Source organism: Scomber scombrus, chromosome 12 (assembly GCF_963691925.1).
Source record: "Scomber scombrus chromosome 12, fScoSco1.1, whole genome shotgun sequence".
In the NCBI taxonomy this organism is placed as follows: Eukaryota; Metazoa; Chordata; class Actinopteri; order Scombriformes; family Scombridae; genus Scomber; species Scomber scombrus.
The window spans coordinates 5318752-5334215 of record NC_084981.1 but is presented as its reverse complement, the minus strand read 5'-3'; the positions used below and the strand labels follow the sequence as shown (position 1 = coordinate 5334215).

Below are 15464 nucleotides of genomic sequence, written 5' to 3'. Positions count from 1 at the left end.
TAAGGGTATTGTAGCCTGATGTATGGCATTTGGTATGTTTTTAAGGTGTCACAATAATATCCTCATATGATTTAGGCCTATGTGTAAGAATGCCAGTTACATTACATTTAAAGCTGTGCCACTTATTGTCGTTAGGGGCTTAATTAATCACAGAGACACGACAATAATCTCGGTGTGAATAGAATTCCTATCTTTAAAAAAAAGAAAAAGAAAATATACACCTACACCTGCGATAGATCAGTATCAAAAGACTGCTCCAGGTGAGGCTCGAACTCACAACCTCGGCATTGCTCTACAGTGTACTGTCATATAAGTACCGCGCGCTAACCGATTGCGCCACTGGAGCTCACTACAAGCCGGCCGCAGTTGGGTTTATAAACAAGCACCGGTCAATCAATTGTTCCGGTTATCTTTGAATATATATGATATTGTTGTTACTTCAGCTCCACACAAACGTTTACATTTAAGCTGAAAGTATGAAAAGAAGACGGTAAACTGTATGAATTACTGTGAAATGACAGCTGATTTGTAACACAAAACGCCGTTTTGAACACAAAAGAATAAAACAAACAACGACATTATGTGTAAAATTTCAATTGTGGTGAAATAATGTGTCATCAGGGACTTTTCATGACCTCCCAGACCCCCTGTTTCCCTCAGATGAACATAGCGGAAAGCGGCGCATTGCTCAACGGCTGGCAGCCGAGGCCGGGTCACGTGGATGGACGTCATACACAACCGACACATGAGGAAATACTCCACTATTTTGGAAGTATTTGGAGAGTAATTTTTTTAACCAAAACTTCACTGATCTGTATTGAAAAAACTATTATTACCTGTTGTGTAAAAAAAAATCAACATTTGTAGGTTTGTAAACCTTTTTACTTTTATTTTACCAAAAAGCCAAAATATCAAAAACAACCCCACCATTTAAGTTATTTTTAATTTAAATAAAATATTATTTTGTGTGCCTACTTGTATACTCTACAAGTATAAAAAGAATTAAAAATAAGAGATACCAGACTGGCATGAACGGGGAAAAAAGATTTTTAAAAAGAAAGGAAGAAAGAAAGAAAGAAAGAAAGAAAGAAAAGACATAACTAAACATCTATTTTATGAATGTTAGCACAGATTCTAGAGAAAAAGAAGATAATTGTAGTACTCTTTCCAACTATTCAATTAAGTTGGAAGCCAAGGTTGTAATATTATACTATCAAAACAAAAACCAGACTCTCAATTTATTAATATAAGTGGGAAAAAATGTTCCTTGACGTCTTGACCCATTATTTGAACTTTTCATGATTTAATTTATAAAGTATTTTGATTCTATCCAACGTATAAACACTGTCTGAGGCACTGAACAGCCTTATTGCAACACTAGTGAACCCTGCAGCGAGTGCGGTCAGGTTCTCATCGAGACTGTGGAACCATTGGCGTTCAAATCTTTATGTGTATAAATGAACTTTTTACCTATTGTGGACCTTTGTATATATTATATTTATGTATCTATTGTATGTCTGTCTGGTTGTTTTTTTTACTATGGACCTTCACTGTGTCCTGAATTAAAGTTTGATTGATTGATTGATTGATTGATTGATTGGTTGATTGATTGATTGATTGATTGATTGATTGATTGATTGATTGATTGATTGAAACAATAAGAAATGTGCACATACAGCTCCAAGAATCTTTACTTTTTCTGATTTGTTATTTTTCTGTCTATTTAATTATTATTAGTTCTTTTACCATTTGTCCTGTTACCCTGATGTCTGTATCAACAAACTGAAAGTGTACAATTGTCATACATGTTGTAAGTGACGCTTTCTATAAATAAAGTGATCGAGGGGGAAAAAACACTGATAGTACCTATCATTTTATGATAATTTTTGCACCTGTGATACCTGAATGTTGCAATACTGAACCTTTTGTTTCAAATAAAAAAATTCAGAAAATAAATATCTTTATTATTATTCAGCTTAATGATGTAGTGTGGCAAATATATGAAAGTGGTACCCATAGCTTTCTAGTGTGCCTGCCTCCTCCTATAACCAGCAGATGAAAGGCATTTTTAAATACAATATCAGTAGTTATATATTATATATAGTCAAATTAAATGTCTAACAAGTAGTGCTGCCTAATGCAGTTATTTTCATATTGGGACAGGTTAAATGAAGTTGATTAACATTACATACCCAGTAAGCCAATTGTTATAACTCCTTTGTCAATCATGAGGAAAGATTATTGAAACAGTATTTGTGGAACATATTTGTTTATTTATTGAAAGTTTGCACATTTGTACATAACAATGAATTTGCATACATTACTACCAGTTTATAAAAGACAATATTGATTTTTATAAAATAGAAACGCACCGTATGAGAACAACAGACAACAGTCATGGAAGACACCAGTTCTTGTATGGTAGCAGATAATGTGAATTTTGATATAGCTTAGACAAACTGACAGGTCACATTCATTCATTTTAAAGGCAAGCCAGCTTTATTTATATAGCGCATTTCATACACAATGGCAACTCAATGTGCTTTACATAAAACAAACATTTAACAGTAGAAAGGGGAATGGGAAGAACGGGATGGACATAATAATACAAATAACAATTACAACATTGTTGTGTGTGTCTGGTACATTTTTGAGCTTAATGTCTAACTATCATGTATCTGTCTGTCTTTTGTTTCTCAACCTATTTTCACTGGCACACTGCCACATTGTGTTACACTGTTACACATTTCAAACATTTCCACTGTACAGATTGTACATGTGTGGAAGCATTGTTCAATACATTGTCTCGTTAATGTGTACATGGCGTCGTATTGACGTGGTCGGTGTACAGCAGCAACTGACTGGAGCAGAATATCCACTAAAAGGATAATAATCTATCTATTAACTGACTAATTACTGATTAACGTTTTCTTTGTAAACATTTACATGGTAAATGTCACCTTCTTTCCTTTTGTACATGTTAATCAACAATGATTTTTTTTTGTAGTCATACTGGAATCCATAATCCGGCTGTGTGTGCATGTATAATAATGTGTCATTCTACAATGACACAGTCCAGCATAGTTGCAAAGCTATGTGTTATGTGTAACCATAATGTAAAAAAACCCCAAACAGATACAACCAATACCGCCAGATCAACACAGGTTCATACTTTGCTGCCTTTATTTGTGTTCACATTTATATGATGCAGCATTAAGGAATGAATATTGAATAGTTGCAGGAACTCCGCTGGTCATATTGTATTTTCTCATGTTAGTGTTATTCAGTTTAAATATCATTGCTGTTGGACACAAACCTTGTATGTCCAAAATCAAAAAAACAAAACTCCTCCATTAAATTGTCTTGGATAATACTGATTCTCACTTCCTCTGATAGACAAACCCTTACAAGGAAGGGGGCTCTACATCACTCATACTAGCAGTCATTGGTTTCCCTGCTTGTGGTTTTGACCTTCTTCTTCACAATGCCCAGGTCTCTCATGGATCTCCTGAAGGCGTTGTGAAACATGGAGCTGGAGGAAGAATAAATGATGGGGTCCAAAGCGCTGTTCAGGTAGGTGAAGCTGATCGACATCATAAAGAGCTTGACCATAGGTTTGTAGAACTTGCAGTCCCTGGGGTAGAACCTCTTTATGTACAAACAACTGAGGCCTGTGGCTATACTTGGCAGGAAGCAGATGGTGAACACCAAACAGATCACCCCTACAGCTATGATGGCTCTCCGCACCTTCTTCTGCTGGATCATCTTACGTCGGCACAGGTAATAGGTAATCTTGGCTGAGCAGAACAGCAACAAGAACCAGGGCAGGAAGAACTCTGCAATGTAAGCCACATAGTGCACCTTTATCACCACAGGAGTTACCGTATAAGAACTGAAGCTGCGACACAGGGTGAGGTTACCGTGCTGTCGCAAGAGGTTCATGGACAACAGCGGAACCCGAAGGGCAATCACAATAGTCCAGATCAGGCCTGCCATCTTCCCCGCCTGAGATGAGGTCATATGACTGATTCTGTGATGTGGATGAACCACCTTAAAGTATCGATCCAGTGCCACCGTTGTCATGAATGCAATACTGGCAGCGCGATTGACAGCCAGCATGAAGAGGTTAATGCGGCACCAGACCTCTCCAAACACCCAATCATCAAACCGCAGTTGGGTGTGGATACGGAAGGGCACGCTGATGAGGACCAGCAAGTCAGCTAGAGCCAGATTAAAGAGATAAAGAGTGTGGGGTCTCCAGAACTTCATACGGCAACAAAAAATCCATATGGCTGCTGTATTGCCTGGCAAGCCCACTATTAATTCAATGATCATGACAAACATCAGGGCCATGGCTCCATCTTGGATGGGTGGGCAGCGCAAGAAAGTGTTGGTTTCATTCATCACCTTGGGGATACCAGTCACCAAAGCCATTTCAGCGGTGAGTGTAGTCTGATCTCTCAGGTTTTTGCTCCTTTTTTAGCAGATCTTTCAGCAGAAACCTGAAGAGGAGAAAAGGACAGAGAAAAGTATTTTATACTTCAATACGTCATCGCCGAAATAGTTAAAAGACCACTTTATACAATTTAGCGACATCTAGTGGGGAGGTTGCAGATTGAAATGAACTGAATACCCCTTCCCTGCACCTCCCATCCAAGTGTGTAGGAGAACTTTCTTTTTAAGTCAAACTTGTGAAAAACGTGAAAGGTCCTCTCTAAATCCAGTGTTTGGTTTGCCTGTTCTGGGCTACTGTAGAAACATGGCGCTGCAACATGGCGGCCTCTGTAGAAAAGGACCTACTCTCTATGTAGAAACAGAAATACAAATATTCCCTTTTTTCTGGTGATTATACACTAATTAAAACTTACTTATGAATATTATATGCAGTTTCTGCCAAGCTAGGTGCCGCTAAATTCGACATAGTGCGCCTTTAAAGCAAAAGTATTTTTTTGGGCAATATACTCACGTTCTGTAAGGACCGCTACCTACATGTCTATAGTGATGTCACACTTCGGAGGTCTGAGTTTACTTCAATGGTATAAGATGCACATGTAAACCTTGTACCTAATTTTGTGTTAAAAGTATGTTTTGGAGCACTGAAACCATGACCGGTACCACAATAACATCTGCCTCAATAAAACTACAGCTGAAGTGAGAGTATTTTTCGTCAACTGTTTGTTTGCTAAACATGAAGCTACAGGCAGCAGCCAGTGAGATTAGCCTGGGGTAAAGAGTGGAAACAAGGAGAAACCACCAGCCTGGCTCTGTCATATAAAACAAGATATGAATACAAATCTTTGAACTGAACAGAACAAAATGATTTGGAAAAGGCAGTGATTTGTATTTTGGGATTTATATGAGGTTGCCAGACAACCAGTGGAAACAACTTATTAGATGTCTATCAGAGCCACGCTCGCTTTTTTCCAGTCTTTATACTAAACTAAAATAACCGACTAATGGCTGTAGCTTCATACATAATGGGCAAATATGATGGTATCAATCAGTGGTATCAATCTTCTCATCGAATTCTCCACAAAATGTCAAACTTTGCTTTTAATCTAAATATCCCATACATGATAAAACAGTGAATACATTTTTAACTGAACAAATGAAGAGGGACATGTCAGACAAAGTTACACTTTCACTGAACACGTTCTTTAAGAAGTGTTACAATATATTATATAACATGTAACATGCCAACAGAATTTCACCATTTCAATTTTAAGAGTTTTAATGCAAATGTGATACAGAATAGGTAAAAAGATGAAATTTCAGTACTCACCCGTATCCGTTTATAGTTTTAAGTATTAAATCTGCTGATTCTCTGAGAAACCTGCACACACTCCTGCTCACAAGCTACTGCATGCTTATCAGTCTTTTGAGGGCGACAACAGTAGTGAGATTAGTTCCTTGCCAGCATCCGCTGACGGCTTGTTATAACATGATGGTTCTAGAGAAATCAAGCTGTGGGTTAGGTGCGTCAGGTTTATAAGATCACAGCTGTATGATAACTTTTAAAGCACCAGAGTGTACGTTTTAGTAGAATCTAGTGGAACAAGAAATGGAATATAATATTTATGAGTAGGTTTCTGTATGTTTATGTTCAGAGATGTTTCTATACTAGCCCAGAACAGATAAACCAAACACTGCTACAGAGGGCTTTTTGTTTAGTGTACAATTTGTCATGGAGTGCTGTAAATTGTTACAGCACTGGGTCAAACTAGGCCTTGTGGTCATTGTAAAGCCGTACCAAATCTTAACCGTTAGACACTGTTTCCCCTTGAGACAAAAGCAGACAGTAGGGCTTCTCCTTTTGGGGAAAGCAGGAAGCACCCTGATAGAGTTGCTATGGCAGCCAGGGTCAGATATGTGTTTGCCTATCTCTCTCTGAAGGGAGCAGAGGTAACTGTAGGTAGAGGTTGGATATTGTGGACCCCAGAGGAATGGAGGACAAGGGTGCTGAGGTGCATTCCCAGACATTGTCCTCATCTGTAGACCAATAGACTCATTTCTATAAGCTGTAGATGTGTTGGACCCAACCATATTTGGGAATGGTTAACTTATGGCCTTATCTGTGTGGGTTACTATAAGACTGTTATTATCATTTTTCATTCTCCTTGATCAAGTCTCAATAAACCTTTTTGGCATAAGACATCTTGGACTCCTGTGCACTTTCTCCACTGATGTATGGGTTGCATATATAAACATCTACAACAACACTCAATTATTCTCCACTGACTAACTCATCTCATCTCATATCAAGTCATCTACTGTCTAAATGACTTTAGATTTAATCTGGCTGCATTCAATTCAGAGAACCAGGGCTGCAAAGATAAGCAAAGGTTTTTCTGCTTATTTCCCCAACCAAAACCTTTCTTGGTGATCACTTAGCATGCATCAATATGCAACACAAACATTCTGCACACATGTACACAAAACTCCACTGCGTGAAAAGTCCGACCTTTGTCAGTTTGATAACTTTATGGTCACTGACTCCCATGCAGCGGTGTAGTCCCCCCTTCCGAGTCCTAAAGGTGTGTTTGCTAGAATCACTGGACTCTGATCTGGAGGTCCGCCATTCATCAAACAGTTTTATTAGAGTACACACAAAACAAACACGCAGGACCCAGCAGTGGCACCCACGTCAGGACTGACACCTGCTCTCAAAGACACTTTATAGCAACTACAGTATACGCCGTGCGTGTGTGAAACTGTACAAACCGCAATCGGCATCCATCTGTACGTGTTCTTGTGCGCGTTGGCATAAATAAATGACTAATAATGATCCTGATGGTATCATAAAACTATTAACGGTAGCCGAGACATTCAACTGCTTTAATGAACAAAATCAACAATTACAATGCTTCAAAAAAGATGAGCAATTCATATAGAAGACAGGTTTTTATTGGACCATAACCCTAACCCCCATTCCAAAAATAGCTTGAATATGACTAAGCAAATGATTTGTAATATTTTGCATATAGGCTATACAAACACAGATGTCCTGAATAAACTGACCAACACAGATTTCATCATGCACACAGTATATCAATCAATGTTTGTGTCATTTGTGAAGTTATAAATAACATTGAGAACCTTTTAAATCAGGTGTTTTGTGACTAACAATTCCCTTCATCCATTTTAATTATAAAAAAGAGATTTGAAAGCTGGACATTGTGCTTAAATACTGTATATTAATATGGATGTCCAAAATATATCACTAATGCTAGTGAAGTAGTAAAATGGTTTAAAACAGTACAAAGGTATGTATTTGTGTATGTAATGTAATGTTTAACAGGAGTACCCCAACAATCGGTTTTTCCATCTGTCACTATGTGTATATTATTGAGTAGCTTCCCTGACACACCCAGCTACTGTGGTTCATTGATAACCTCCAAGCTGACCCAAAACACGACTCAAACACAGCATTAAATGGAGCTTTTGCATGACGACCATCCCAAGTTTGCATTCTGAAAGCACACATCGATACACTTACTGTGTGCTTAAAGGAGACCAGTTATCCAGCTTCAACCTGTGACAGGGACATCACTGTCTCACTCTGATAACATGGAGCAGCTTAATGTTTAGCCTAAGATCCACACACACACACACACACACATGCGCGCACACATATACACACACGTGGAAGCAGAGGGATTACAAAGGCACGGAGACCCATATGCTGCCCAAGGATGGAGGCGAGAAAGCTAAATGCGAGAAGAACACAAGGTAATAATGACCAAGGTGAGAATTATGTCTGTTAATGACAGTTTTACATTATGTTGGCAGAAGGCTGCACTTTATGGATTGATTTGGCATTTATTTGCATCCTAATCTCAGTTGAAGTTAGTGAAGTTATGGAGGATTCAACACTATCGTGGAACTTTTGTTAATTCTATTTTACTTTGAGGAGAAATACTTTAGGGAAAGGGACAGTCAACCCAGTTAATCTGTCACTGATACATGAAACTATTTTCTAGTGCTGTGTGAAAACCTGTTGAAGATTTCCCATGCCTTTAACTTGCTAAGAAGGGCTATCAGCCTTGTTAATCCATATTAGAGCACATACACTATGCTGTGTGGAGGATGGACGAAGGCAACGATACACACTTGGAGGTATTACAACGTGCTGAAAGAAAATGAAAGATAAAGGTTGACTCTTCCAACAGGAAATAATATTGTCAATTGTAATGCGATTTTAATATACATGTTATACAAATGTAATCTATTTAATTAAAAATGTCACCGTGTCTTCACCCACTTAAAAGGAACTTGAAAAGAAATTGAAGATTCACTATTATACTTTTATATCTATTAAAGACGGGAGAATTTGATCGCATACGTATCGGTGTGTGTGTGTGTGTGTGTGTGTGTGAGTGTGTGTGTGTGTGTGTGTGTGTGTGTGTGTGTGGGTGTGGGTGGGTTGATTGTGCCACACCAGCAACTGAAAGAGTTTTGCACTTTCATTATTTGTCAGTAATTTTTACTTTTTTGCTCTTTAGAACCATGAACGTGTTTTTACTTAAGAGATTTACGACTTTTTAACGAAAGACATTTCTTCAGACATTTATTATTGTAACCTCTGCGCTAAACTTATATTGGGAGGGAAGGTTAAGCAACTTTAACATGATATACCTATTGTCCAAACACAATTAAGTCACCTAAGATTCATGTTCTTATTCTAAACTATAAATAATATTTGCAATAATTATTTTAAGAGTACCACCATGTGTGTCTTTGACATGGCTGGATTTACCATGAAACATAAAAGTTGTTTGGGGAACATGAGCTATATGAACAGGAATGATTACCCCATGAAAGTGACACTGTCTATATGACTGTATTGTTTTTTGATGTGTTTCAGTGCTTTTTCCTTCTTTTTTTGTATTCTATAGTAAAAACTATTTTAAAAAAATTAAGTTTAAATAAAAGGATGTGTCACTTTTACCACATGCCAACAACACACAGTAATTCAGCTTCTTTGTGACAGGGACAGATGAAGACGACGTCCCAGGAAAGCCACAAGTGAGCGTCTCCAGTCGTCCTCTGTCTTCTCTGCTTCGTCTCTACGTGTACGCGTTGCATGGCTGCCTCTGTGAGGTGGCCTTCACCGCTGTGTTGGACTGGTGCAGCACCCGAGACAGGAGGCTGGCGGGACACAGCAGCCTGTGGGCGCTGCCTATGTACGCCATTGCAATCTACCTCATGGAGTGCCTGAGGGGTCGGCTGCTGGCTCGGCATCTCCCACTACCTGTGCGTCTGACAGCCTACACCGCGTTCATTTACCTCTGGGAGTTCAGCTGGGGGGCGGGGCTGAGGCTGCTGGGGGCCTGTCCCTGGGACTACTCAGGTTATAGGTACAACCTCAGAGGGCTGGTGACACTAGAGTATGCAGTACCCTGGACTGTGGCTGCTTTTGTAGCAGAGCAGCATGTGATCAGGAACACTCTGAGGATAAGACTGCACAACTGAACTGATATCCCTGTGATCTGGATTATGTGCTTCCAACAACAGCCACAAAGCATTTTATGAACATTGTTTTAGGATCAATACCACACTATTGTGAGTTTTTTTAAAATTTTGATATTAAAAAACAAATGGTGAACAATCTGTGAGCTGTCCTATATAAAATCTGACAAGCATTTTTCTTACACACTGACCTGAAATAAGAGAACTACTTTATGGGAATAGTTTGACATTTGAGAAAGACTTATATGAGAGTTAGATGAGAAAATCATAAAATATGAATAATAAATATGAAGCTACAGTCAGAAGACTACAGAAGCAACAGGAAACAGTTAGCATGGACAAAAACCAGACTATAAAAACAACAAATGATGGTTTTATAAGTACAGTAGGAGTTGTGTTGGACTATTTCTCGGTTGAGCACAGTGACTTCACATGATTTCCGCTGACTCCAGGACGTCATTCTACCCCATGAAATACATCAGCATGATCAGCGTGTTTCCAGTGAATTTTACCTACAATAAGCTTACCTGTATGCTTTGTCTGTAATTGTACCCATTACTGGAACTCAGTTTTATATTTCAGTGGGAAAATACCTTCTATTATGTTTCATAAATCAGTCAGCATTGGAATCTGGGCCAGACAGAAAAAACAAGCTGAACTTGGCATGCCACACACAGATATCATTTGATAAGTTGACTACTGCTAAAACTTGTTGAAACTTGAAAGTTAAAAAATGTTAAAAATCCTATAACCTTGAAAGTGTGCGTTAAGCTAAATGATCACATCACACATTTTTTTCACTATAGATATTTATTCAACCTTAAAGATGTTGATATATTCGTTTATATATTTCCGTGACAAAATTAACTTACGCAACTACTACAAAATGCAATTCACAGTTTTAGCTTCAGCAGCTTCTGGTATTTATCAATATGGTCAGAGTTCACTTTGCATTAACACATAACAGAATCCTCTCAAAGAAATGTGGGCGTGATTTACAACACTCACTATATGTAATGATATGCACTCTATCAGATCCAGATAGTGAGTGTTGTAGTTAATGTCGTACACTTTGATTTTGTATAGGTGCAGAATAGGAGTTATCCTCCCCCAGATATACAACATACTGTATATATAATGTGTCAAAGCTCAGGATCTTTTCCGCTCAGGGTTTTGAGCCACAAACAGTGCAACAGTCCCCTCATCTCTCTGCCACCTGTACCTAGAAAAGAAGAAAACAACAAATACGTTTTTTTAACTGCCAAATCACTTCCTTTAAAACTCCACCTGAATGGGAATATTTTAGAATTGCAACACCTTTTGCAACAGGAAACGTTAATTCATAATAATGACTCACTGGCTCTGTTCAGGAATGATTAAACTGTCTCCTGCAGAAAGAGTAAACTCCTCTTCATTCATAGTTACTCTTGATGATCCCTCCTGATGGATAAAGAGAGAAAAGAAGAATGAAACAAAAAAGATGTGGAAACAAAGGATTTAGACATGGATCCTTATGTATGGACTGCAGCATCTAAACAGCACTGACAGACTGCTGGGACAGTATGAGCTAAAGAACAAACAGCACATATAGAGGACGTACCATCTGCCAAATCCACGCGTCACTTTGCCGTAATGACGTCTCTGTTAACCCGGGTCCAAACAACATGGCCTGTGAGGATCATAAGATAGTGAGGATCATAAGATTGATATAAGATAGATATCCTTCACAGGAAATTGCTTGGTTAACAGCAGCTACATCAACAGTTAAGACAGCCACACATAACATCACATAGAAACATAACTCTGACTATCCAGTGGAAAAAACTAAAACAAACGTCTATAATAATAAAATGCTCCTGTTGTCCTTAATGATAATTCTGCCTTTGCTTTTAAACTTACAATTAAACCAACTTTAACTTATTTCCTCTTAAATAAATCAGAGGAGATCTAAACTGAGTCACAGGAAAATTGCTTTTCATGAACAAGTGTGATTTGGAGACTTGAAGCCTTCAGTGCATATACACTCACAATTCAGTTAAATAGGAGACATCTTGTATCCAGCAGTAAAAAAAACACGTTTTTTTGCATATTTTAATATTCTGGATTGTCTATGAGGAAGAAGTAGTAGATGTAATTTGAAGATTTTTAACTGTTCAATTGAACTTTTTTGTGGAACTAGGTCAAAACCTAATCCAGACTCGATCCTACGTGGTAAATATGTAAAATAGTGGTCTATTTGTCACAGGGATACAGGGGTGGTAGTGTCTATAATGTGATTCCTGTATATTAAATGTTCATCTGCAGTTTTCTGTAGTGGTCCCAGTAATACGTGCTGGTAAAGTGTACTCAGGTTGCATATCACATGACATTAAGCGACGTTTGAGTGAAAAAAAGATTATAAATGCGATTGCAAGAACAATACTTTCCACTTATGTCTTGGAAAGTTTGATTTGAAAAAGAACTCATTTCAATTCTAATTATCCGTTAAATCCCTCTCCTCTTTCACCTGGTTCACTCTGTGAACGTTACTCATTTTGAATTTGGCTGTGGTGAACATTATAAGTGAAAGTTTTGGCAGCATTTTTGGTGCAAATCCAGAAAGCTTATCTCTGTCTGGTTACTACAGTTACATTCAAATCAAGCGCACCTGCAGAGCTGCTTCCCCACACTAAACTGATATAACTGCCGACATGAACTGCATGTTTTAACTGCAAGACCGGTGTTTTAATGCTGTAATTAATCATCTGTCATGTGAAAACATCAGATATAAAACATTTGCATAAAATCGTTGGTAGAGGAGATGCAGAGATGTTGGTATGTGTCTGTGTAATCAGGAGTTTAGCCAACTTCACTGCACTTAACATTAGAGCTCAGAGTAGGAAACAATCACTCTGCCATCTCGCACCGATTTATTTTGAAAGAGCAACAGCCAGTGAGGAAACTCCAAAACCTGACCAGCTGACCAATGTAGTAACTTCATCACTCAGTCACTCCCTCACGCACAATTGTGGTTTGTGTGTGTGTGTGTCTGTGTGTGTGCATATATAATGAAACATATCTGTAGGAGAACTTTAAAGATTTAAATTTGAAGTGTCACGTGATGTACCCTGTTCACAGTTTTCATATTTCCAGGTAAACCTAAAGTCATGGTTTGAAATTTGAAAGAAGAATATATAAGTTTCAATAATTATTAACACGATTAAAAACTGTAATGCTACCTCTGAAAACACATTTGCTAACACGTGTCCTCGTACCTCTGTCTCAAACTGAGCTCCGAACATGTCGATGGGCTTGCCGCTGGACAGGAACGGCCTCTGTTTCTCCAGCCAGTCCTTAAAGCAGAAGGGTGACATCACATTCAAGGTGTTCATCTGGAACGGAGGCTCCCTGAAGACTTCATCTGCTCAACCAAAGACAATTATGAAGCTATTTTAACAATGTATAGGGTCCTGGACTGAACAATACAAGAAATCCCCCCAAAAAACTCACTTGGATCAGGTCTTCCGGTTCTGTGCTGCTTTGATGCCAAGAACCTGCGAGTAAGACATCAATCAAGAACAAGGAAGTGCATGAAAACAAATGAAGACGGATGAGGACTGTGTTTAACTGTATATGAAGAGAGAATGTGTCTTACTCTTTGATTATCGGCACGAGCTGGGTCCCTAGATTCTCACAGTAGAACCATTTCTCAAACAGGATGTTGGTGGTGTTGTCCACATAGTACCTGAAGGCACCAACACACCTAAGTTTTAATGCTGGCTTTGAGCACCATTGATTAAAAGCATGAATCCTCTGGTTTATTTGGTAAATGTGTACTTTTGATAATAGGAAGTCTTTGTATTGCACAACTTTATATTTATATCGATTTCCTGTTTTCTCTCTAAATCTGTTGTTGTGGTTTTCCTCTCATACATTGTATGCCATGTTGAGAGAAGACAAGAGAAGACAAGAGAAGAATAGTTAACCTGAGGCAGTCAGTCTCAGTCAGCAGCCGCCTCCTCTCCACCACCAGTCCCACGGTGTTGACCTGTCTTTGGGGGGAGTGGGGGATCCGAGCTGGCAGCAGGAACATCTAAGACCGGTGAGAGAAATGTTCATCGTCCAACCTCTACTGACCAAATAGCAATGGAGCATCTTATTCTCATGTGGAGTATATACAAGCATTTGAGAGCTCACCTCGCCCTCTTTGATGTGTACATCCTTGTGTTTGCCATTTTCAATCACCTTCAGACACATGTCCCCCTTCAGCTGGTAGAACAGCTATTTGAAACAGACAGAGGGTTAATAAAGTGTCAACTAGAACTGATAACACCACATCTTTTTTTTAAGTATCTCACATGATTAAAAATAATATTCAGGGAAGTAGCAGAAAATTATGACATCTTTGAAAATGTTACTCAATTGCCACTGTTCTATGTCAGCTGACCACTTGGATAGCAAAGGATGCCAGCAACAACAAGACCCAGACAGAGTAAATAGTGGTAACATTGCAACGTAGTGCTGGAGTTTGCCCTCAATGGGGAACTACAGTAGGAGTGGGGACTTACCTGTAATTGTAAAATTGAAGGCTCAAATAACAGCCTCAGTTATGCTCACAATTATAAAACATTAATTATGTTATGCTCATAAAGTAATTCACATTTTTTGTACTTAAGCCAAGTTTGCATGTTAATGATTGAAATGAAACCTTGTGAATAAATGATTGCTGCTTGTTTACCTCCTCCCCTTCTTCTATATGGTAATCCTTCCTGGTGTTAGGACCTCCTACAAACATTATGTTCAGCTGGAGAAAGTGCCTGAAAGAGAGAAAAACAAGCATGTACTCACTCACGCACTCACTGCATGTTTTCATGTGGTCATGTGATAGCCATTAGTCGCTCATTTGACTATTAAAAAAATTGTACCCTTGTTGTGATATGCAGAGATTAACAACCTGAAAACACATTGCATTTACACACAAATGAACAATGCAGCTAATATGAAAGAACAAGTGATTACTCACATGAGCTTGTTGCACACCGGTGGCACGAAGGCATTCTGGTTCTCTGCAATCCAGTTTTCCACATTCACAAGAAGAGGACTGTTGCTCATTGTTAAAATCTCTTCAGACTCTCTGCTGCACTATTCAACCACTCTGAACAGTCTGCTTTAACTAGAATAAACAATCTGACTGACACTCTGATGCTAAAAGTCCAAAAAGCAGAAGTGTGTGTAGGCGGAATGGGGAGGAGTTCTGTGTTCTGTAAAGCCGGTGAAAGGTTGCCTTCGCAGTTACAATAAGTAACAGAGTTGTCCTGCAGAGACCCCGTTGCAAGAGTCATCAATCCAAGCTGGAAACTGACATTGTGACTTCTTATTAGGATTTCTTGTGGAGAGCCTTCATAGAGGCATGACAGAAGGATGTAGGACCTGAAGGTCATTATGCTCTGAGTAATTCCTGTGAGACAATAACATACAAACACTAGATAAGCAAAAAGCAGAGCACTGTAATGTAT

The 15464-nt window shown here is 38.6% G+C and overlaps 3 protein-coding genes and 1 non-coding gene across 7 annotated transcripts; 1 reads left to right on the top strand and 3 right to left on the bottom strand.

Annotated features, from left to right (window-relative positions):
- Positions 1-252: 252 nt before the first annotated feature.
- Positions 253-346, bottom strand: trnai-uau (transfer RNA isoleucine (anticodon UAU)). Its single transcript has 2 exons — positions 309-346; positions 253-288 (listed from the first exon to the last, which is right to left on the bottom strand). It is a non-coding gene; the product is annotated as a tRNA-Ile (tRNA).
- A 3089-nt stretch (positions 347-3435) lies between these two features.
- hcar1-3 (hydroxycarboxylic acid receptor 1-3) lies at positions 3436-4434 on the bottom strand. The gene has a single exon (XM_062430986.1). It carries the CDS (start codon positions 4432-4434, stop codon positions 3436-3438), a length of 999 nt encoding a protein of 332 aa, XP_062286970.1.
- A 3646-nt stretch (positions 4435-8080) lies between these two features.
- Positions 8081-10104, top strand: LOC133991910 (transmembrane protein 229B-like). 4 transcript variants are annotated; one of them, XM_062430518.1, is made up of 2 exons: positions 8081-8229; positions 9491-10104. In XM_062430518.1, exons 1-2 carry the CDS (start codon positions 8193-8195, stop codon positions 9970-9972), a joined length of 519 nt encoding a protein of 172 aa, XP_062286502.1. In that variant the 5' UTR covers positions 8081-8192; the 3' UTR covers positions 9973-10104. The 4 variants fall into 4 exon arrangements, with proteins under 4 accessions (XP_062286502.1, XP_062286500.1, XP_062286499.1 ...); XM_062430516.1 differs by having other exon boundaries at positions 8124-8244; XM_062430515.1 differs by having other exon boundaries at positions 8126-8259; positions 9503-10104.
- Positions 10105-10760: 656 nt separating this feature from the next.
- On the bottom strand, positions 10761-15139 carry haao (3-hydroxyanthranilate 3,4-dioxygenase). Its single transcript, XM_062430732.1, has 10 exons — positions 14972-15139; positions 14687-14765; positions 14146-14229; positions 13935-14041; positions 13604-13693; positions 13459-13502; positions 13224-13369; positions 11570-11638; positions 11327-11409; positions 10761-11191 (listed from the first exon to the last, which is right to left on the bottom strand). Exons 1-10 carry the CDS (start codon positions 15058-15060, stop codon positions 11119-11121), a joined length of 864 nt encoding a protein of 287 aa, XP_062286716.1. The 5' UTR covers positions 15061-15139; the 3' UTR covers positions 10761-11118.
- Positions 15140-15464: the final 325 nt, after the last annotated feature.

Excerpts from the sequence above, each read along its gene's own strand:
- LOC133991910 (XM_062430515.1), top strand. The coding sequence starts at position 8,193 with ATGGAGGCGAGAAAGCTAAATGCGAGAAGAACACAAGGTAATAATGAC. Across the intron at positions 8,260-9,502 it reads CCAAGGTGAGAATTATGTCT|ACGACGTCCCAGGAAAGCCA; the intron begins GTTAATGACAGT and ends GGACAGATGAAG.
- haao (XM_062430732.1), bottom strand. The coding sequence starts at position 15,060 with ATGAGCAACAGTCCTCTTCTTGTGAATGTGGAAAACTGGATTGCAGAG. Across the intron at positions 13,694-13,934 it reads ACTGAGACTGACTGCCTCAG|GTACTATGTGGACAACACCA; the intron begins GTTAACTATTCT and ends TGGTGCCTTCAG. Across the intron at positions 13,503-13,603 it reads CTCGTGCCGATAATCAAAGA|GTTCTTGGCATCAAAGCAGC; the intron begins GTAAGACACATT and ends TCTTACTCGCAG.
- hcar1-3 (XM_062430986.1), bottom strand. The coding sequence starts at position 4,434 with ATGGCTTTGGTGACTGGTATCCCCAAGGTGATGAATGAAACCAACACT.